This window comes from Echiichthys vipera (genome assembly GCF_963691815.1).
Source record: "Echiichthys vipera genome assembly, chromosome: 8".
Taxonomy (NCBI): domain Eukaryota; kingdom Metazoa; phylum Chordata; class Actinopteri; order Perciformes; family Trachinidae; genus Echiichthys; species Echiichthys vipera.
This window is the reverse complement of record NC_139833.1, coordinates 11,694,790-11,717,597: the sequence shown is the minus strand read 5'-3', so window position 1 is coordinate 11,717,597 and position 22,808 is coordinate 11,694,790. Positions and strand designations below refer to the sequence as shown.

General features: G+C 41.7%; 3 protein-coding genes across 5 annotated transcripts; 1 reads left to right on the top strand and 2 right to left on the bottom strand.

Annotated features, from left to right (window-relative positions):
- Positions 1-584: 584 nt before the first annotated feature.
- On the top strand, positions 585-3,555 carry cdca3 (cell division cycle associated 3). Of its 2 annotated transcripts, none has more exons than XM_083917618.1 (6): positions 585-644; positions 1,412-1,563; positions 1,644-1,743; positions 1,837-2,754; positions 2,838-2,902; positions 3,274-3,555. In XM_083917618.1, the coding sequence occupies exons 2-6, from the start codon at positions 1,432-1,434 to the stop codon at positions 3,364-3,366; spliced, it is 1,308 nt and encodes a 435-aa protein (XP_083773744.1). In that variant the 5' UTR covers positions 585-644; positions 1,412-1,431; the 3' UTR covers positions 3,367-3,555. The 2 variants fall into 2 exon arrangements, with proteins under 2 accessions (XP_083773744.1, XP_083773745.1); XM_083917619.1 differs by having other exon boundaries at positions 602-644; positions 1,408-1,563.
- Positions 3,556-4,955: 1,400 nt separating this feature from the next.
- On the bottom strand, positions 4,956-8,568 carry gnb3a (guanine nucleotide binding protein (G protein), beta polypeptide 3a). The gene is made up of 9 exons (XM_083917953.1): positions 8,455-8,568; positions 7,484-7,602; positions 7,186-7,331; positions 6,884-6,947; positions 6,538-6,700; positions 6,369-6,435; positions 5,665-5,866; positions 5,363-5,579; positions 4,956-5,187 (listed from the first exon to the last, which is right to left on the bottom strand). The coding sequence occupies exons 2-9, from the start codon at positions 7,538-7,540 to the stop codon at positions 5,081-5,083; spliced, it is 1,023 nt and encodes a 340-aa protein (XP_083774079.1). The 5' UTR covers positions 7,541-7,602; positions 8,455-8,568; the 3' UTR covers positions 4,956-5,080.
- A 5,376-nt stretch (positions 8,569-13,944) lies between these two features.
- On the bottom strand, positions 13,945-22,260 carry p3h3 (prolyl 3-hydroxylase 3). 2 transcript variants are annotated; one of them, XM_083919029.1, is made up of 16 exons: positions 21,964-22,260; positions 19,966-20,150; positions 19,654-19,812; positions 18,936-19,128; positions 18,706-18,837; positions 18,289-18,422; positions 17,997-18,086; positions 17,869-17,921; positions 17,710-17,789; positions 17,500-17,627; positions 17,322-17,417; positions 17,014-17,164; positions 16,757-16,874; positions 16,099-16,174; positions 15,876-16,016; positions 13,945-14,466 (listed from the first exon to the last, which is right to left on the bottom strand). In XM_083919029.1, exons 1-16 carry the CDS (start codon positions 22,256-22,258, stop codon positions 14,296-14,298), a joined length of 2,202 nt encoding a protein of 733 aa, XP_083775155.1. In that variant the 5' UTR covers positions 22,259-22,260; the 3' UTR covers positions 13,945-14,295. The 2 variants fall into 2 exon arrangements, with proteins under 2 accessions (XP_083775155.1, XP_083775156.1); XM_083919030.1 differs by having other exon boundaries at positions 17,725-17,789.
- Between the last annotated feature and the right edge of the window lie 548 nt (positions 22,261-22,808).

Here is a 22,808-nt window from a genome sequence, read left to right as displayed (position 1 = left end):
AAGTATGATCGAGGGATAAGTAAATAGAATAGTAACATGTAAGCCATTATTTTTTTATCCCTGTTACAGTATGGATTTACCTTATATCATATTTCTATAGATTATATTTGTATGATTATTCCAGTGGCACACTCTAGACTCCATAACAAAATTGTAAAGGAGAATTGCATCTTTTCCTAGGTGCATTTCTGCAGATAATGTTAAAAAAAAATCATAATATAATATATTCTTGTGGTTTTGTTCGCCTTGATTTCCCTCAAAATGTCCCTATATCACATTTCATATTTCCTTTAGGCAGTGTGGTGTTGTAGAGGTATGTTTCAGAGGGTTGACTCCATGGTAACATTTCATTTTTCCTGCCCACGTGTGACAAAAACAAAAGATGCATTCATTTCAAATTTCAAATGTCTTATCTGCATCCGCCACGCCCTGTTCTAGAACGCCGTGCCTCTGAGCCAATCAGCGTCGAGGAGGCGGTGAGGACGCGCACGCTGATTGGTTCGTTCAAAAGTAACACGCAGGCAACCCCGCCATTTAAATCTTTTAAAAGTCGTGCCGTGTGTTTCCCTGTTTATCTCGAGTGTGGAATAAGTGAAAGGAGGTTTTAGCTACACGCCTGACCGACTGTCTTCGTCTCGAACAAGGTAAGCCAGAAAATATGTTTGAAACTGTACTATGGTGTTAAATAACCCTGCACAAATCAACCGTATTACGGTCGAATATTACGGTCACAACGTTAGTTTCATCTGAATATATGAATGAAATGGGGGGACTTCACGCTTACTCGCCTTAGCTAACGTTAAGCTAGTTTTTCATTGTGTGAAAATCTCGTGGCTGTTTATTTAAATCTAATAAATAACTTAAATCTTTACATATGTCTATTTTTACACGTGTAACTTGCTGTGATCTTTACTTTGGTGATATCTTTACCATACTGTTCCATATGTTTTGGGGTTTTCTGTTGCTAATTATGGTTTTTGCTCTGGTATATACATTAAAACTGTATTATTCATCTCAGGGTTTGTACAGGTGCTTAAAAATCCTTGAAAATGGCTTGAATTTTAATGTGTTACAAGGTTTGAAAAGTGCTTGCATTTTGAATAAAGTGCTTGAAAATGCTTGAAATTATCTGATTTTCTCTCACAACAAATGGCTATAGAATAGACATATCATTTAGTTTCTTATCCTTCTGGTATAACGAAACAATTTGAGTAGTTTATAACACAATACAATCTCTTTTTAACGTGATTTTTAACAGCAAAGAAAAAACGAAGTGAAACTATAATTTCCAATATCTGTTTTCGTAGAAATATGTAACTGTAAGTTGCTGGAAAAGCTGGAAAATGGATCTTTGACCTTGGAAAAGGTGTATGACCTCTGTTGAATTCTCTTCTCTTATCCTGTGAGACAGGTGAACTTTAAATAAGCGTGATGGGATCCAGTGAGAGTAAGATGGTCGTTGCTGCTCCAACAAAACCAGAACCAGCAATCAAACACAGTAGAGTTAGTGATCTGATAGATCCACGCTCTCCTTCAACAGCAATCAACCGCACACCCATTCAGGTAAGTTTGGTACATATACTGTGAGCTATGAGGCGGGGCAACATTAAAAACAGTTTAACTGTACCAAATATTTACTTTAGGTTGGCCAAGTGTCAAAAACTGCGTGTCCAATGGCCTTCACTGATCCCCGGTCACCTACTATTGGCATTAGCCGCACCCCTGTCAGACAAGTCTTGAGAGGTAACTATTTGGCAAAAAGCAACTTTCAGTGTGACTTTTCCCACCTGAAAAAAAATGTCCTGTAACATGATGTACCTGCATTTCCGCCTACAGAGACAGTTGGGTCCTTTGCCTACCGCCTGGCCATGTTTTTGAACAATGAGGCCGAAGGCAAAGTCCCTGAAGTCCCTCCGAAATGCCTCAATGATACTGTGGAGGAGGAGGAGAAGATCTTTGAGAGTGAGGAGCTGGCTTCCACTGAGCCCCTCCTGACTCCTTGGCCCTCCCACACCTATGGCTCCCTGGCTGAGCATGCTAACCTCCTGTCCACCCCTGTGCAGCCCCCTCCCCAAAGCGTGGGTTCTTCAAGCCCCTTTGTGCTTCTCGAGCAGGCCCAGGTGGAGGTGGAATTGGAAACAGAGGTGGAATATAGCCTGGAGGAGGCTGAAGAAGCAAGAGAGTCTCCTCTTCACAAGCGACTGAGCATGAGCCTGATAACTTGCCATGAAGGGACAACCTCATCCCAGATCTTTGCAGAGGTGCACCGTGACAGTACTTCACCTACGGTGCCTGGTGCGGAAGTGGAGCCACTCGTGGATGGCGTGGATCATTCTTATGCTCTTCCTTCTATCACTGTTGAACCAGAGTCCTGTGTTGAGCCTGCCCCCCTCACTGTTTCAGATGGTCCTCAACCTCAGGTGTCACAGTCAGAGGAAGCAGAGCCATCTTCTGAGGAAACCAAAGAGCTTGTTGAAGAAACTTCTTTGCCTGCTGCACGAGAGCCACCAACTGTCCCGAGCCCAGAGCAGCCACAGCTCAGCACGGGCATCCGCTGCCCCACCTTTGACTCAAAGAGCCCCAGTCAGGTGGTGTTCAAGCCGCAGTGGTTGGGAAAAGGTTTTGGCGCCACCGGGCCAAGAGCTAGAAGAGTACAGAGCGGAAAAGGAGGCTCCTCTCCTCTCGCTGTCCACGTTGCTGTAAAGAAAGTAACCAATGAAAACAAGAGACAGTCTGGAAAACTGAAGCAGAAAGGTGGGTAGTAAAGTTTGTGGCTTCTCGTTAGCTATTATGATTTTAAAAAGATGGTGTTGCTTCATGTTTGCTTTCTTTTCAAGGTACTGAAGGGCGCTCCCCGCTGCAGGTCCTTAAGGGGACCAACTCACCCAGGGAGCAACCTAAGGTATTTTATACAAGCATGCACTCTCCTTGTATACTGAAACTCCATTTGTACCCATATTGAGTTTTTAGGTGGTGTTTAGCATAAGGTTGTCAAATGTATCGATACTTCAGTACTTGTCAGTACCATATGTTTCAAAATGAAATGATATTTGGGTCAATAGTATTCAAGGTGTTGAAGTTATAAATAAAAAAGCAGATCCATAATCAGCACTCAAACCGAGGTCGCACAGATGGGACATGTTATGGGGAGGAAAACCAGCTGTGTGATATGTGTCCAGTGACTTGGTTGCATAATTTAGATGTCCTAAAGTTAATTCCAACTCTGAAAGTAAATTAACTATTACGGTTAACGTCTTCATTCTCAACCTCCAGATGAAGCTGAAGGTGTCCACTCCAGATAAGCAGAGGCTCGGACAGATGGACCGCAGAGTTCTGGCAGTGTCTTTAGATAAGGAGAACCGATGATTCACCGCAGCGACGTGTACAGAATCCTGAGAATGTTCTTTCTCTTAAAACAAGCTTTTACGTGTACAGCTTTCTTAAACTGATTTTTGTCTTGTGTGTATCATTTTTATTACTGCAGTTTTCTATCCTGTTCTGTCCTATTTTTGTATATATGAATAAAATTATGTACATTCATACTTCAGCTTTAAACCTTTGCATTTCTTTATAGACTAGTTTTGCTGTTTCTCTTGTGCTCTCCTTGTTTTTTTAATAACTTAATTTTAGTCAAATGTTAAATTGTATATATATTTTGCCCAAAAATAATAAAAACTCAACACTAATAATTTGTTCATTTAAAAAAAAATGTAGCTCATATTTCATGCAACTGCCATTCGAATCACACTGCTCCTGTTTTTGAAACTATTCTCTCCATTTTTAGTTAGTTTGTAATGACACTTCACTTATGAACACTAGAGGGAGCCTGTAAATTACCTGTAATAATTTAAGTTTATAAGAAAAGATGCCTGTTTGAATGCTTTTATCCAAACCTCTAAATTTCTTCATGAACATATTGCAAGCCTAACTCCATTTATATACAGACTTGTTCTAAACAAATTGTAACTGAAGTCATCAGAAATCAACACTAAAGACGTGTGTAATGCAGAATCCCATGTTTATTAGACAGTCTAAGAAAGTATTTTTTCTCTTTGCACTGTGTGTATCCAGTGGTGGGAAAAGACGCAGTCCAAATTCTTGTCAGAACTTCCCCTTTTTTTACACAAAAAATGTCCTTGAAATTTATCCCGTACCGCAGCAGAGGAAAGCGTCTGCGGTCGCACAGATTCAGATGTATTGCTCGTGCACACAATAGCCGCTATCATCCGTGTCACACATGCAAAAAGTCCTCCTGTCCTTCAACAAATAGGGTCATCTTTTGTTTTTTGTAAGTGCTTAGTGAACCATGAAAAACATTCTATCATCCCATCTGTCTGTTCAACAGTTTACCCAAAGCACTTTTCAGGTCTAGCTACAGGGGAGGGGGGGTTAGGCCATATGATGAGACCCCAAATCCTGGTAAATATCGTCCATCAATCACATACAAAACAACTCAAACACTAATGTAGACATCTGCAAACTAGAACTCCATTTTAACTGAAGTTAGAAAATGAAAAGAAAAGTAAACAAGCATCTAGGGAATCTACCAAAAACTAAGAACAAACAAGTCTGAAACAAAAAAAAAGCTCATATTATTCATGTCATAACTTAAGGTTGATATAAAACACAGCATATTATTATAGCTAGTGTGAGCCTACACAGGCTGCAACTTGACACATACTCAATTCTATCTCATCCAGTGTGCTACCATTTCCATTTGGCAACTGTTCTCATTCGGTAACTTCTGAATTGATGAGATAAATGTGCATATCATTATTTTAACCGCAATATAATAAACTATTAAGAGGAATGATCTTTTACTGAGACCCCCACCCCTTGTCCCACCCCTAAATTCCCCCATAACGTGAGAAGAAAGGTGAGAGCGCGATGAAAATCTTCACATTGCAATCCCTCTCCAACATTAGATAGGACTTGGCACAATTAAATTACCCTCTTCTCACCCTATGCGGCTCCTCGTCCCTCATCCCCTCCCTCACACTCCAATTTCTTTTTTTTTATCTTCTTTACTTTCTCCCATGCAGATAACTGCTCTCTTTCCGCTCGCTGCTAAGGAACAGCCTCAGTTCCATATCTTGAGGAAGCTGTCCCAGGATCCTGTGCAACACGCCATCCCATCTGAGGACACTCCGATACAGCTCACTCTGTTGTCGTGACCAGCCAGCACCCCTGGACCAATGTAAAGAAGAAATAATAGGATGTAAGCTGAGCAAAGTATCACTGAAAAAATGTGACTCAGACGCGGAACACTCCATATCCCAGAGCAAAACACTGGATGTTTTAGATGCTTTAAAATCAGTTTGTAAATCCTCTTTATCATCTCTTTTTTTCCACCTGTACTCACCCACTCTCTCAGATTTCAGTGTGTCCCAGATGTTGACGTTGAAGTCGTCATAGCCAGCCAGTAAGAGGCGTCCGGACAAGGAGGGGGCCAGGGAGGTCACCCCGCACATGATGCTGGAGTCCTGGTAGGTGATGAGCTCCTGGTCTGCTCGCAGGTCGTACAGCTTACAGGTGGCATCGTCAGACCCTGTTATCACTGCGTTACCATTGGGGAAGAACTGGAAGAAAGAGAAGTGATTAGAAATGTCCTTTGAACAACTTTTTAAAAAAAAGTGAAGTGGAAATCTTCCTCATCCTCCTCACCCCAATGGCATTGATGTCACTCTCATGGCCTCCAAAGGTCTGTCTGCATTCGGCCTCCCTGATGTCCCACAGCTTGGCCGTGAAGTCACACGCCCCTGAGATGAAAAACTTGAAGTCTGGGGACACGGCCAGGGACATGCAGTCTCCCTGGTGTCCTGCAAAGATGGTCTTTTGGGTCCCTGTCTCAATGTCCCATAGTACACTAGCAGGAGGACCAAAGACAATATTTATTCTTCTTAAAGGGGAAATAATATAATGCTTACTTTCAGTACACTTTTATTTTGAGTTTCTACTCGAACACCTATACATGGTTTATGCCCAAAACACATTATTTTTCTCAGACAGTCTGTCTGAATATAACTGTATTCACCCTCTATCTGAAACGCTCTGTTTTAGCACCTGTCTCTTTAAGACCCCCTCCCCTGAAAAAGCCCAGTCAGCCCTGATTGATCAGCTTTTCTGGGTCCTCTGCATGCACCATGCATTATTGCAGCTGGCACTTTCTACCTATATATGGTATCATTGTGACATCAAGTCCTGATGGCTCGTTTAAAGTCATGAGTGTTTGGCGTTTGTATACTTTCACAGTATTTATATAGCACCTTAAAAAAAAGTCATGGAAATCTCCTTTTTTACAATATGAGACCTTTAACCAGAGAAGTCGCAGAATACCTTTAGTTCAGTTACTCATGCTATATTCTTACCAAGTGCAGTCTCCAGAACTGGTGATGATCTCACTGTCACTGAGGAAACGACAGCAGGACAAGTAACCTAGGAAACCAAAAAAACCCCACTCAAGACACAGTGTAAGGGAATAAAAGGAGGATTCAGTCAAGTTCAAATGTAAGGGCATCAGTGACTGCGTTGTCCTACCTGTGTGTGCTGCCAGCTCACGCATGACCTTGACGTTCCCGTCCTTGCCCTTGAGGTTGTAGATGGAGCACATGTTATCCAGGCCGCCACAAGCCACTAGATTCCCTGAAGGTGCATAGGCACAAGTCATCACCCACGATGACTTGAGAGGGATAGCATTCACCTGGGGACACGGAGAAGACAAATGAAACCCTTGTCTTCAGTCAGTCACAAACACTTAAAGGTCCTGAAAACATAATTTAATCAGCTTCTCAGTATAAGCAGTTTGACCAAATTTAGTTTATTGTTTATATAACATTAGATATTTCTGTTAAAGAAGATACACCTCTACTTTGCTCTTTCCTACCTTGTTGGTTGTAATGCTGTCCCACACGATGAGTTTTCCGTCTTGTGAGGCACTGACACACAGTCTGGAGGTGCAATAATGATAGCGATTGAAACAAAGAGAAAAAGAAAAAAGGAGAAATGAGCACGCTGAGAAATGAACACCAGGCATGTTCCTATTAATTCATCCAGTTAAAACTTCTCATTTACCGATCATAATTGCATTTATTGGCTCACATGACTCCAATTTAGCTCAATTTAATAGAGACCTATAATAAACAACAGGTGCTCCTTCAATTTGTGTGCAACATGCGGTGTATTTACGTGGAGTCAGCGCCCCAGTGCATAGCGTAGATCTTTGCAAGGTGACCCCTCAGTGTTTTCCTGGTCTTCAACTGGACGCGCCCCACCACAGTGATCCCAGCTGACGCTTCTTGCAGCGTGGTGTCCTGCACCGCCTTACGAGCTGCCTGGGGAGCAGACACAAACACAGGTAGTCAGGTTCTTGATAATATTGATCTAAGATGTGGTTATAAATAATACATAGATAATAATAGACATAATAATAAGTACTGTGGACAGCCCCATTGTTTATTAAAGATGATATAAATGGCCTACTGACAGTGATCTGGTCTTTGAGACTGTCTGCCTCCTTTCGCAATTGCTCCATTTCACCCATGGCGATGGTTGTTAGGCACTGTCACCAATGGAGACGGAGAGATGACAGGAAAGCTGATAATCCTGAAATGAAGAAGAAGAGTTGGGGAGACATAAAAACAGAATTTATTTACCAAGAAATAATTTCATAAAATAGCATTCCCTGTACAAATACTTCATGCTGGAATTGTACCTGCACCTACCTGAACGATTTTTTATTACTCCCTAGCTCCAGTCTCCAAGTAGATGCTATTTTGCAAGTCAAACTGACCCTAGTCTACTTTGCAAACTTTCAAAAACATCCAGGGGCACACACAGAAACCCGCAGAACACGCCTACACATGCATAAACTCATGCATGCACGCACACACAAACAGACTAACACACATACACAAACACACATGCCGACTGCATGAATATTCAAGCATTACATTAGCAGCTAAAGTATTTGCTCTTCAGATGATGTGTCAGACACCTATCGAGAGCACACATCCTCACCCTGAATGTACACACAAACCAGTATGTCCTGTAACAATGTCATCAGTGTGTTCGCTCTCAGCCACTCACTTCTCCACAAATTCATGGCGATGACAGGTGGTTTGTGCCATTTAACACTCCAGTGAGCTCTCACCTAATGTTGATGGCTATTGAATTTGGTAATGTCATGATTAAATGAGAAATGTTTATCAGTAAACCAATCATCTAATGGACAAACTCATACAGTGTGGCAAATGTAATCAAGGCACAAGTGGAAAAGGCAGAGTCACAGAGCTGATTTTACAGAGACGTGACACAAACTTCATGATAAAGCAACACAATATAACCAACGTCAACAACAACAACACCCTCCTTCTACTGTACATGTGCAGATATCACAAATGACTTTTCTCTCTTGTGAAGAATTAATTGTCAAGATGCTTATTCCTTTTATCTTACCTTGAAAACTGATATGAGGGAATACTTGCGTTGATCTTATCGTATGCGTCCCTGCAGCAATCCCTCTCTCTCTCTCTCTCTCTCTCTCTTTCACTATTTGAATGAGTGTCCCTGTCAAAACACATGACCAAGTGGATTTGCCTCTAATTTGTTTGAAGTGAAAAGGAGAGGAAGGGAGTGAAAGAGGGAGTGACTCCGCAGAAGAAAGAGATTCGCTTTAATTGTTTGACACTGGGCTCTATCTTTATCTGTAGTGCTTAAAGTGAATGAAAGGATGACCTGAAACATGTTAAAATACAATTGCAGTGTCGATTTATGGCCTTTATAGTAGTGCAGAGCACCAAACACCCCAGCAGCTACAGTATGGGTGCCCTGCCTGTAACCGATGATTGTCCCTGAAGTTGGTAACGGGATTTTAGGCCTTTGTTCCAGATGGTAAATTGCTTCGATAATGAGTGTTGTAATGAACGCTTGAGTGTTTTAGTCCTGCTATTACCCTTTTGCCATTCTGTTCCTGGGACCCTGCCATTGTTCCATGTGATTAAATGACTTCTAGGGCTTGCAGGATGGTGAAGTGCATTAACACAGCCAGAGAGAAGAGGAGGGAGAGGGAGAGGAGGAAGGGAGGGAGGTAGGGGAGGAGGGTAAGAGGCGAGGCAGGAGAGTGAGTTTTAAATCCTACTGGCTGAGATTTTAAAGGGAAGCCTTTTGAATCAAATCTGCTCTCATCCGATTACTGACTGCTCTTTGCATCTGGATAAGAGATGGAGGAAGGGATGGGAGGGGCAGATAGTGGGATGAGAATGAGGGAGGGGGCAGATGGAGCGTTGTGAGAATGGGAGCCTGTGAAAGGTGGAGTGTTTTTCGGTGTGTCTGGGTCTATAAACTTGAGTCTGACCGGTGACTCTTTACCTCAGCTGACAGTTCCTGACCATGTTACAACTGGAAAGTCTTGCATCCCTGTTCTAACAACAAAACCAGAGCTGAGAACATGGCTGTTGTTAATATGATTTAAAGGACTGTAGAGAGATGCCTTGTGTGCTGTAACTCCTGATATTTCCCATATTCCTCATGGTCAGTTAACGGTAAACGTACACACTGTCTCTGTGCAGACTTCTGCCACATTTTATACTCTGTGATAGCGTTTGGTATCTCCACATGTATAAGGCTGTTATGGACAATGTTCAATCAATTACCAGAATTGATTTATGCTATAATTAGATTCTTACATATTTTTTTGTCAGGTACTTAAATCTTGTTTTTTTCCCAAGAACGGACATACCTGTCTTGTTATTTTATCCATCACCAGCTTTCTTAAACTGCGCTATATCACAACATATATCAATATAAAATGACATTAACCATAATAGAGGATTCTGTGCATAAGGCCCAAGTCTAGTCAACACTAACAAACTCTCTGACAGTAATTTCAAAATAAAATGTTACCACTTTCAATATAAATTCCACATATGATACATCCACATAAACAACTTTACATGGGTTTACCATGCAGATTATGTTTGGCAGTATTAGGAATCAGACTACAAAATGAACTTGTTTTGTGACAGATTATCAATCGGCAAGATAAAACCAGCATTGTATCCTGATCCCGTGTAAATCCAGCAGCTGTGTGTGCCATCAACATAAGATACAACACATACAAGTGCATTAAATGTGTGTCACTATACTTTTGAATGACATATCCACATTTGATTTCTTAACATATTTTTAACGTTTGTCCTTCACGCTGTAAGATGAAAGTATATGATATCGTAAGCAACTTTTTACCTTGGGGATGAACGTTTTTTTTGTATTTAAGTTTAAGGCAGACTTCAGCATTTTACCAAATTATTAAAGATGTTGGTGATAAATGTCTTTTCAGTCCTGAACCCAATTTTTATCTGACCATTTGGATGCGATTCCATCATCTGAGCAGCATGACACAACTTCATAACCACCAAGAACAAAAAATGTAATCAGCAACATAAAACCATCCACTCACCACTTAAAGACTCCTCTTAAGGTGTTTTGGTAGATCTTCAATCACTCTTCCTCCAGCGGTCTCCCACTAGTCGTCATAAGTTCAGTTACTACACGTTCTCCCGCTCATTCACTTTTTGTATCACACACAGTGGGATATTCCTCCGTCACTCACTCTCTCCACTGCTCCTATGAGGAACAGATGAGGATTGGAGGGATGAAGGGAGATCAGTGATGAGGGGATAAACCCTGGGATGGACATAGAAAGAGGGGTGGGTGGGTGTGGGGTGGGATGGAGAGGGGGTGAAAAGAGATAGAAAGGGAGAAGAGACAGTGGGGGAAACCAAACAAGGTGCAGAACATGGTTATGGGGTCATAAGACATAAGCTGGGGGTGAATCTGAATCAAAAACGAAGAGATGGAAATCATAGAGGGGAGGGGGGGGGGAAGATAAATAGAGGACCTGGGAACATGGCTTTTTATGGTGCTGAGGTAGACTTGAGAAGATCTATGACTGGCAGGAGGGTTTGTGTTTTGTAAACCCGAGGTGAAGCTAATTTTAGAAAGTTTATGGGCAGAAGGGGGAGATTGGCAGAGCAGAGATCAGGCAGGGTATAGTGGTGATACAGAGAAGAACTGCAGGATCCAAGAGTGAGGTCTTTCTTGTTCATTCTTACCATGCAAACAGTACCTCCAGGCATGGGCATATACTTAAAGTGTACATTTTATGTGCTGCTATTGCAGTACAGTATCTGTCCTCTTTGTTCTGCGTGCTAAATTACAATTTCTCTCTTTTTCTTTGTCATTTTTGACCTAATGTCACACCTCAGTGACCCGCCTAGGCCCAAATACTCCCCCGGTTAGCTCAATACAAAACAAACCCCTAAACGTAGAGGTTCCTCTTTGAATTCACCCGCCTTCTACAGATTATCTAACAAAGTAAGTCACCTGTGTACGTTATGAAACAGCACAGCTTGTACTCACTATCGAAGGTTGGAGTACAGTGACCACATTTCCCACAAAAGGCTTGGGCTAGAGCCTCATTAATCAGCTGCTGAAATGAAATGTGTTGATTAAGATACTGAGACCCTTTTTCATTGGTCAGTTAGACTTTCCTGTCATGGAAGAGGTCATCCTTTTGTCCCTGAAGTTTTCACACTGATCCTCTGATAGTCAGCAGACTATGTTTACTTACTGAGTAAACTTAGGTGCATTGTGCCTAGAATACATAGTAGTAGTTTGCTGTGAACAAACATTAGGAAACAAGCTATGTTAATAATGTTGCACACCCAGCAATTAACAGCATAAGGTTTACAAATTATGAGTGAGACATTTATTACCAGCCGTGAGAGCAACGTTGGTATTGTTTTTCGTGTGTATATGTGTGTGTGTGTGTGTGTGTGTGTGTGTGTGTGTGTGTGTGTGTGTGTGTGTGTGTGTCAGTGTCATCATGGCAAAATGTGATCCTGGGGATACCTACTGTAGTGGGAACTACCACAGAGGTGGTTTTGAGTATTTTGCGAGGTGTTTTATATCTTTTTTTCTCTGTGATCGCAGCTGATATAGTCATGAAACTTTGCAGGTGTATAGTTGAGATCAAAATGAAGGCTGAGTTCAAAGATGGGTGTGGTCCGAGCAAGGGCGCAGGAAGTAGGAGGGTAGGAATTCGGGAACCACTTCACACCCCTGGCCTGTTTTGGTGTTGCAGCTCTCTTACTGCTGATATTTGCAGTTCTTTAGTACACAAGAGTTAATTCTGCCTCCTGCTTTTTAGTTCATTACTTTTCTGTGCAAATCCTTCAGGAAAAAGATTCAGATTATTAAAAAGCATCATTGACTTCTTCTGCTCGTCACACAAAAAAGGCTTGTGTGTGTGTGTGTGTGTGTGTGTGTGTGTGTTGCCTGCTCCCTGCGTTTATTTCATGTCTGAAAGTGAATAAATTCAGCTCTGTAGTTTAAAAGTGTTGACCTTTGCTCACTAAAGCACAGTGACGACAGAAGCAGTCTGGTTGTTTTTGCTGAGCTGAACCTGGATTTGGAGAAATGCGGGGAGAGTTATTTTGTTTTACTATTTAAAGACCAGCGTTGTCTTTATCGTGCATTATCCCTACTATAAAACATTTTCTTTATTTGTAGCTTGGTTTATAACCAACTGCTTTAATTCTTCTTGTATTTTTAAAGTTTGCATCAACACTAAGTCATTGTTCAGAGACTGAATTTGTTTTTATGTCTATAAAGCCCAGAAAGGGCCACTGAACCTTTAACCTGGTTTTGAATAAATAGGGTGTAGGGTGGGTGGGGTTGGGGCGACTGGATTAAATTCCATATCGGTCACAAACAACTATTGTGACATGAATGTAACGTCGTGCATTTTAATCCTCCTATGGAGTCTATGTTCTGTTGACACCCAAAAGTGACCTAGAGCATTATACAGGAAGGCCAGGAATCATCAGGAGACACCTAATGAGTCGTTTGGGCCACAAATAGTTGATAGGAAGTGCAACATAAGGGATGAGCGATCACATCAACTACTCACTGCACACAGCACTCAGTTACAGTGACGACAGAATGCTGTGATTTCAGCTTTATAACTACGCTGTTAGGCCTTACATAATTTCTTCTAATCACATGAAATATGGAAATGTGACATCATACAGCTGTAAATTTCCCGCTCTTCTGTCAAGTGTGTAATTAGAACAGTAGACAGTCAGGGTGCTTAGTGTGAGGATATCTAGGATGCATTATAAAGACATAACACCTACTTTAGAGAAGATTATTGCAGACTTTTTAGGGTGCTGCATGGTTTCAGCGTGTGAGGGAGGGAAAAGGTTAAAACCAAGGCTCCATTAAACAGGCCTCCCGACCCAATTCTGCCGGCAGCGGCCAGAGGATTATAACACAGGGGGGAGTGAGAGTGTTAATATGGGCCATAAACAGTACTTGACTCAGAACCTAATGCACTGGATGAAAGCAGAGGAGGGGGCTAAAAAAGAGGCACTGGTTGTAATGGGAAGGATAAGATGGAAGTGGGTGGTCGAGTGTCGCTCTTCTGGACGTGAATGATTAAATGATCTCTCACTGGATTATTATTCCATATTCTAAATGGGAGATTTTTTAAGCTTCATAAACAAATGCACTCATTTATGAGGGATTAACGGTAATCTCTCTATTTCTATCCTTTTTCCCCCCTGTGCACCTCTCTCTCTCTCCCTCTGTTCCCGTTTTCACCCTCTTACTGCCTCGAACTGTAGTTTCTGACGTACTGCGCTAATGTAACTACTTTTACAGTTTCCTACTGCTGTGTTGCTGTCTAATCGCATATTTTGTCACATGCTTCGACTCTTAGAAGACAGGAACAGACTTAGAAAAGTATTATCCCTCTAGTTTTATTTTTAATCAGCAGTCAGCCACAGAGGATGTGAGGTAATCACTTACACAGCCTTTCTTGAACTTTTCTGTCCTTTCTTTGTCTCTAATGCTCTTTTAGTCCCTCACTTGTGTGGATATGGTTTCTAATGTTACTGTGGCATTGATAAAGAGTCATATATATATATCTTCTTTTATTCTCTTCCTTTTTACAGGGTGTGGTATCAGTCAGCAAAGCTGCTAAAAAAGTACAGATTGTCCATTGAAAGGAGGAAGGGACCGTGTTTCTCTCACTCCTCCCCTACATATACAGTATAAATACAGTGAATACTAACAAATAAGCAGCTTTACATAAAAAGGCAGCACGGTGGAGAGAGTGACTGTGTGGGTAAAAATGTGTTGGTGGTTGGTGTAATGGTCCTGGTATGGGATGCGGGCGCAGATGAAAATGTATTCCAGTTTTGGTGGTTCAGCGTGTCAGGTTTGTTCTGGCGGTCACAGCTCATCCTTGCCCCCCGTCACCCTGTCTCTCCCTCTGCTCCTCTCCTTTGGTGCTTGACTCCGAGCGTTCCTGGCGGGGGTGGCGCCGCCCTCTGCCTCCTCCTTGTCCTTTTTCACCACACTCTGTCCATCTGCAGCCCACATGGCCTCTGCCTCCTCTCGCTCCTGAGAGAGAAAAGAGCAATGACTGATTAAATATGGATTTGAATCGTGAGTGGCCACTATGCCATGAAGTGCCTGATGACATTTATACCTGTTAAGAGTCATTTTGATTTATATTCTTGTAGCTTCTGGTTTCACGATAATGGTAAATATGAAAACGTAAGGCACCGCAGATGAAAACTGTGTAGCCTGCTAAATCTGGCACATTTAAATCATGGACTCAAGTGCTCATGTTAATAAATGTGCATTGTCCATTGTTGAATAAAATAAACATAAATCAGAATCAGAATCAGAATCAAATGTAAGGTAATGGTAGCACAAAATCGAGAAGACAAAAACATTTGAAGGGAGCGTACCATTGTTCCCCGGGTCCTATGTTCCCCGCTCTGCTATTTTTTCCACAATCAGTGCCAAAAGGCAAAAAAGCCTATGTAGACCCTAACACTACCCCCTGACCCTGACCCTAACCCTAACAAAATGATAAAATTAATCAGTGAAGGGACTCGACTCGGGAACATAGGACCTGGGGAACATAGAGATGACCCCTTTTTGAACTGTGTTAGCTAACTTTAGCTAGCATTAGCCACCATAAGCTACTGATCGTGCCAGACCAATTATGGTTGTAGCAAGAGTGTGTTTTATAGCTTGTGAATTCAACTTGTCATTTTTATGAGGAAGAACTTGTTATTTTCTTAAAAGTTACACAGTGTTGCATGTGAGATGAGTTTGAGAGTCTGCATGATGCTAAACGTTAGCCAGCATCAAAGTGGGTAAGCTACTGTGACAATTTCAAGATTCATATTTGGCTTTTGGCTGATTTTAAACTCTAAACTCTATCTTTAAGCTCTAGCGTGGGCAGTGTGTGTATTGAGCCAGAACAGTGAATTCAAATTTTGGCATCCAAATAACCATTGCAAACAAAACCAGTACTGAAAAAGGAAAAATTGGCATTGAAACCAGTTGTATTGGTACTGAAACAGGTTTTGGCACGGAAAATAAATTAATAAAAATAGTAAAAAACGTATTATTTTATTTTATATGGATTTTTCAATGACAATCTTCAGATTTTTTTTCATCATTTTTCTGTGCGCTTGTGTCATGGAAGAAAGGCAAACACATATCTGAACATACTGCCCACCCTGCCATGACACAGAGCAGGATTTAATTCCTAAGTATCCCTTAAACTAATGAACTCTCCCCTCCCCTAATGAGCTCCTGTGCTGTTTGTACAAATATATGATATACCTAAAGGCCGGGCATTGTGAAAGCCAAGACAGCCACCAGATTTGCATTGCTCTTCTGCTGGTTTTTGTCATCCAACACCGTTGTCATGTCACAAACAACCATGTGACTGCAGGCTTCCTGTCTGACCTGAGGAGGAGGTCACGGCTGTGTGTCATCATAATGCTCACCATGTCCCTGTAGAGCTTCTCCTTGGTAAACCAGAGGGCCAGTGCGCACCGCCGGCCGGTGGTCACTGCAGTAACACCATGTGGATTTATTGGACCTGAGGAGAATCCCACTAGTCGACCGCAGCTGGGTTTTACTCGAGCCTGGAGACATGAAGGAAGAGGGAAAAGGTTAAGGGAAGTGAGCTCAGACAGAACCTGGGATTAGGGTTGAAAAGTGACTTACTGTTACTGTCTTGGCATCCCTGTTAGTGAAGAACAACTCCCCTCCATCAAAGTTGTCATTCAGGTAGAGAATGGCGCTATGAGAGAAATAGGTATTTTAGCTATAAAAACAACCACTGTGGTCTCAGTTAAGCTGCCAATTAAATTAAACTCTCAATGCAAATATATTTCAGACTTGACATTAAAATATTACATTTGGTTGATACATTTTGTCATGGCATTGCGACTACAATTTCTCTTTTTGTCTGCTGTGTTTTCCCTGCTTGTTCCCTTACTGATTAAGATTATTTATTTATTTATTGTCTATTGTCTATATTTCGGGCACAATTCACGAAGGGGAAAGCGGGAGAAGCAAAAGCTTATCTAGTTCCGCTCCCGTTACCCACAGAATGCATTATCTTCAACATACTATTTTCCTAATGACATTTGACATAACATGTTTCAGCAGCAGGTAGTAATCAGAGCTGCCGTTTAGCTTTAGACAGTAAAACAGACTACGTGTGTGTCACACAAGTGTCCATATTAGTCCGTCATGAGTAGAAAAAAAGTAAAAAAGACAAAAATCACATTTGCCTCGTACTGTGTTTTTTTTTTCAGTGTCAGCTATTGTTTGGTTACAAGTGTTTTTTGTGTTTTCTCCCATTATTATTTTTGTGTACCTGAGGTCTCTGTGTATGAACGCAGGTGGTTCCCTCCAGCACTGATTGGTCTCCGGCTCCAGGAGACAGTTGTCAACATGGACAGGGTGAGACAGGTCCAGCCTGCCCTCCTGTTCACCTACGGGCATAGAAAAAAAAAAGAAAAGAAAGAACACACTGAAGTTCACACTATTACAGTCTGTGAAGCCTGTAGTTGTTTAGTTCTACATGGTAAGCCCTATTCCCCCAAGAGAGACAATGGGTAATGTTGGTATTACCTGCGATAGCACTGCGGCAGACCAGGTGAGTGAAAGACGGGAAGAGTCCTGAGGGGCTCCTGAAGTATGAGTGCAGCAGGACTCTCACTCTCTCGCCCAGCTGATATAACAGTCGGGCATCTGACTGGTTCACCATGCCATCCTGAGCCAACTGAGAAACAGAATTAGGTTAGAAAAATATCAACTTCATGAGGTATGTTCAAGCATAGGCTCACCACTACACACCGAGATAATATAGTTCTTGATTCTTAATTTAATTCCCATTTAGTTCATTAATTTTCTGCTTCCATTGTCTCCTGTTCCCCCACCTTTACAGCCCTGAGCACAGTCAGACCCTCGAATGTCTCATGAGGCGTGTGCGGAGACCGCCGTCCCTGGTAACCATCTCCGGCAGATGCTGCAGCCTATCAAACACAAGATAAAATGATAGGTGAGGGTTCCTGTTTCTATTTAAGAAGGCCTGACTCTTTAACATTCTGGACTTACTGTTGCTAACTGCAGTATTCTGTCACACTCCTTCTCAGTCATGACTCCATCGAGTGTTACGCGATTCGTCCCGTTCATAACCTTGTCGTCCATGGTGATGGTCACACCCACCTGAGGGAGCGCACCACCTGGAGAGAGAAGAAATGAGAAAAGGATGAGAGAGGACTTTAACTGCCAGGCTGAAACGACAGGGTGAATCGACTGTCTCACCTGCAAAAAACCCACTGTCATCCACCTCCTCCTTCGGCTCTTGCTCTTTCATTTTCTCATTTATTTTCTCCTTCTCAGCTCTGAAAAGTAATTAAATATTGTGTTGACTTCACGCACGCTTTTGCCAAAGCTCTTGGCACTGACTGGATTTCCTCTCACCTCCAATTATCCCTCAGTGATTTAGGTACAACATCTTCTGGAGTCCAAAGATCCTAAACGGAAAGCAATCATTACTTTTGTTGATGTCGTTTTGTGGATCAGATCAGCACATTTGCCTCAGTACTCACCGGGTCAATGAAACTGAAGTCGAGGTTCTCCATACCGAAATACAGTAGCTTCTTCTCCTCCAAAGAGCGACTGATGTATCTAACAATCTCCTGTGGGATAAATACACACAAACATGTCGTCAGCGTGAACAAAAGTAAGAAAATGAAATAGATATTTGAAGTCTACATATCTGAAATGACTTCACACAGATTCCTCTTATTATATTATGCCTCTTATTTGAGTAAAAAACATAAAGGGAACTTTGATTATTTCCACCACAGAGGTGATAATGTAATGGACAGTAAGTGGTACCTGAGCAGGCTGTGAAGCTGTGTCTCCTCCTAGTGTTTCATAATAGAGCTGCAGGTTGTCTAAGGAGTCCTTGTCAGAGGGGTAAAACAGGAGAAGAGAGCGAAGTGTCTCTACTGCTCCGCTAATATCACCAGCTTTGGGGAAACGGGGATGCAAAAAAAGTAAGTAAGTAACTTATAAGTAAATGTCATTAATAATTATCCTATAATAATAATAATAATAATAATACGTATTATTAAAATATATTATATAAAAGATAAAACCCACAGATAAATAATGAGTAAAACAAGCTAACAATAAAACACATAAAATACATCTTCACATGAATAAGACCCGCTTGATAATACAGTAAAAAAGAGAGTAAGGATTAAAAAAAGACATATTAATAATAATTCAGTTTGACCTCCGAACACTGACCTTCAAACTGTGCTATATGCAGATGCTCCAGCTGTGTTGGCAGAAAGTCCTCCTGAGAAGAAATCCTTCCGGGTCTCGTGGCTACCTGAGTCACACAGGACTGCCGGCACGAGAGCAGGGAGAGGGAAAGAGCTAGATGGAAAAGAAATGCAGTGACGACGGGTCTATTCCGTTCTCTTTCTGCAGAGAAGTCAGAAAACCTCATTGAGGTCATTGTTGTTTTTCTTTACCTGCAGCCTTCTCGTAAAAGCCATCAACACTGTCCACCCCCCTGTCCTCGGGCAGCTTTTGAGAGGCCACCTCACACTGCACCCTGCACTCGTCTGTCTGCCGCAGTGTTTCACTCACACACGCTTTCCATTTCCCTGCTGCTTGCACCCAGTCAGAGGAGGCTTCATACTGGACTGCAGAATCATAAAAGACCTGGGTTTGATGACACATAGAGAGAGAATAACACAGATTAGTAAGAAGATGCTGCTTTTGTATGATAAAATAAAAGACCAATAACACATTTTGAGACATAACATAACATGGATAATTTAAGCCTATTTCAAACAGGACTAATCATGTTATAACAAGTGTTGCTGCATATACTAAATAAGTTGTCTTCAATAAGTAAAAGAAGGGTTGGGTTTAATTGTTGGTTAAAGGGAAACTGAAGGTGAGAGAGAGAATTTCAGGTTATGGATATATCAAATTCAGAGCCCAGAAAGTTATTATTTAAAACGTAAGATTTAAATACGAACCATTTTCCTAAACAATAGTGAATGTCACACAGTATGTCTATGGAAAGCTGGTCTCTCTACCATATGTCTCTGTCATCCCTTTAGCATTATGTACAGGCAAACCAGTGCAGTGTATGGGAACTTAAACGTTGCAGATACCTAAATACCTGGTGCAACTCCATTCCCTTACTCCTTCACAAAGACATCATCCCTCCCTCCTCACCCAGTGCTTCTCATTCTCAAGCTCTCGGTCCAGGAAGGCCTCCTCGGTCACTCCTTCCATCCGTCTGTACTTCTCAATGTTGTTCCTCATCTCCAGGTGACTGGGGTTGGCCACAAAATAGGTATGCGCTGCCGACGCCGCCTTATGCAACTTTTCCAACTGTTGTGCAGGAAGAGGAAAGTAAATAGTGTTAGAGAGAATCCCAGCTTTGACACTGAGCTGTATGCGTCTAAATGAAATAAGGTAATATGTACAGTAAGTCTAATTATTAGTACGTCACAGACCTTTATGGCTACTCGGACAATAGCTTACCTTATAGTATGTGACCTGCAGGAAGTTGTAAGGGTTGCGAGTGCTGAATTCATAATCTATGTCGGTAGAAACAGGGAGCTGTCCCGTAGGTGTGACAGAGCGTCCGATACAGAACCTCAAACATTCAGCTCTCTGCTGCACCCAGTCAAATGCCCACAGGTCCCACAGACTCCCCTGTTTAGAGTCTAACAAGGACGGAGAACATGAACCATTTTTGGGAGTGAAAGATACCATTGGACATTATCCGTCCTTCATACAAAAGATAATAATGTCTAAATAATAAACATAGTTTATACGTCATCAACATTTGGAGTATATATGGAGCCTCTTGTGTTTCTACATACTATACATTGATAAAGAGTTCAATTGATGCATTCAGAAAAAGGACTATTAAAGTAATCAACCGTATTTGTATTTATGTTTCCTACTCCTTTTTAATTTGCAATGCACTTGTTTTCTGCTCTTGATGTCATACTCACAAGCTGAGAATCAGGGCAGATGCCGGTGACTTTATAGTAATGTAGTTTACTGTATATGAATATTATTATTGTTAAAGGTAATGTGACTTGCTGCTGCTCATGGAGGAATTGTTGGGTCTCTGTAAATCATAAATAAGTCAGAGTGGGGTCTAGACCTACTTTATATGCCAAGTGTCTTCAGATAACTTTTGTTATGATCCGGTACCATAAATAAAATTTAATACAGTGGTGTGGTATTCAGCACTGTTGCCTCACAACAAGAGGGTTCCTCGGTTGAATCCCGGCTGGGGCCCTTTCTGTGTGGAGTTTGCATGTTCTCCCCGTGTCTGCTTGGGTTTTCTCCGGGTTCTCCGGTTTCCTCCCACAGTCCAAAGACATGCACGTGTTAGGTTAACTGATGACTCTAAATTGTCTCTGTTCGTCTCTATGTGCCCTGCGATAGACTGGCGTCCTGTCCAGGGTGTACCCCGCCTCACGCCTGATGTCAGCTGGGATCGGCTCCAGCCCCCCGCAACCCCGACAGGGACAAGCGGTTTATGATGGATGAATGAATGAATGAAGTGAATAGTGTCCCACCATAATTATCTTTGATCCAAAGGCCTTTGTGGTAACGTAAAGCAAAAATGTTGAAAGTTTTTTTTTTTATTCAATTTTATTCAATTTAATTTATAGTGCCAAATCAACAATATTTATCTCAAGACACTTTACATGTAGATTAGGTCTAGACCTACAGACCTGAAATTACTTTTGTTAATCACTTCATTAATACTTTATGCATATTGGAAGAGAAGCAGTATTTCTGTCACACACACATATTTACTGTTTCTTTTATTTTGTTTTGCCCTTTTCTTGGGAAACTTTCAGCTCTGTCTTTAAACTCAATACCTTCTTCATAGTAAACAATCTGAGGAGGCAGAAACACCTCTTTGAGGTTGAACTGCAGTGCTTATAACTGATGTAGACACTATAAGGCTTTAATATGAGGAGTGAACAATGCTTTATTAAGAGGGGTCACAAGCCACAAAATGAGTGGCATACAACTGAAGTATTACATTTAATGAACATCTTACTGACTGTGCGCTGTACCATTCAACATTTAACATTTAATTCATACTGTCTATGCTGATTAAAAGGTAGGTTTTCCACTGTGTGCACAATATTACTGGATACATACTGTATTTAAATATTATTATGATTATGATTATTATTATTATTATTATTATTATTATTATTATTATTATTATTATTATTATAGAAAGTGCAACTTGTTGCTGCTCATTGAGGACTTGTTTGGTCTCTGTAAATCATAAATAAGTCAGAGTGGGGTCTAGACCTGTAAAGTGTATAGAGATAACATTTGTTGAGTTGGCAACATAAATAAAGCTGAATTGAATTAAGGAATTACTTACAAACAACTACAGACACAGGGCCATACCAGCATTGGCACACTACTAACACTACACTAGGCTCACACTGCACAAACACACACAGAGACAGCCTTTAATACATCGCAACTTACCCAGTGTATTGAATGAATCTCTCCCTGCTTCCACACAGTCATCATGACACTGTCTGCGGACTCTGGTCAGTGACTCCTTGGTTGCGATGGCTTTCTCCAGCAGCTCCGCAGCCTTCACCCACTCCTCATCAAAATATGAGCGTACTCCGCTGTAGTACAGGAAATCATACGGCTGCAGCAGGGACAACACGGTAGAGCTGCCTCGACTCGTTATAGCTGAGGTGCAGTTAACTAATGCTATAATAACTAAATGAAACGCCACGTATACAGTGAAATGAACAGAGAGCAGCGCCATGGTCCGAGAAACAAACCCCGTGGAGAAGACGGGAGTTGGGAGAAGAGGAGGGACTACGAAAATATTTGGGGAGAGGAGAGTGCAATCCATGCATGTGTTTCCTCCCCATGCAGAGGCGCTGCTTGATGCTTCTGGGGTCTCAGGGAGCTAGGGCCCCCCCGAGGGCCAGTGGACTTTAAACTACACCAGTGACAATGCACAAAGTTTGCAATGACAGTAGGAGACCCGACCCCCCTTTGTTTTTAAGTTTTTCAAAAAGAAATGGAACTTTACTTTAAGCTAATCACCAAATCAGCAAATGAAAAGGTTGTTAAAACCATTTGCTGTGTCCCAAATCGCACACTTCCCTCCTCAAACTGGCTTTTTTGAGAGTGGAAGCGCGTTCACGCCAGAAGATGGTAGTGCAGTAAATTGGTTTATCCGGTCACGCACTCAAAAACGGCCAAACCGTTGAGTGTGAATCGATGGACACTCAACGCCCTCAATGGTCGACATTTTGTCTACATAGCGGAGGAGGCAAGACTTAATTCAAATTGGAAAATGGTGGAAC

Coding starts and splice junctions, on each gene's coding strand:
- cdca3 (XM_083917618.1), top strand. CDS start 1,432: ATGGGATCCAGTGAGAGTAAGATGGTCGTTGCTGCTCCAACAAAACCA. Junction 1,744..1,836: donor TGTCAGACAAGTCTTGAGAG/GTAACTATTTGG, acceptor TTCCGCCTACAG/AGACAGTTGGGTCCTTTGCC. Junction 2,903..3,273: donor CACCCAGGGAGCAACCTAAG/GTATTTTATACA, acceptor CTCAACCTCCAG/ATGAAGCTGAAGGTGTCCAC.
- gnb3a (XM_083917953.1), bottom strand. CDS start 7,540: ATGGGTGAAATGGAGCAATTGCGAAAGGAGGCAGACAGTCTCAAAGAC. Junction 6,436..6,537: donor TGAGCTGGCAGCACACACAG/GTAGGACAACGC, acceptor TTGGTTTCCTAG/GTTACTTGTCCTGCTGTCGT. Junction 5,188..5,362: donor ACTGAAATCTGAGAGAGTGG/GTGAGTACAGGT, acceptor ACATTGGTCCAG/GGGTGCTGGCTGGTCACGAC.
- p3h3 (XM_083919029.1), bottom strand. CDS start 22,258: ATGGCGCTGCTCTCTGTTCATTTCACTGTATACGTGGCGTTTCATTTA. Junction 18,838..18,935: donor CTTTTACGAGAAGGCTGCAG/GTAAAGAAAAAC, acceptor TTTTCCATCTAG/CTCTTTCCCTCTCCCTGCTC. Junction 18,087..18,288: donor CAGCTTCACAGCCTGCTCAG/GTACCACTTACT, acceptor TTTATCCCACAG/GAGATTGTTAGATACATCAG.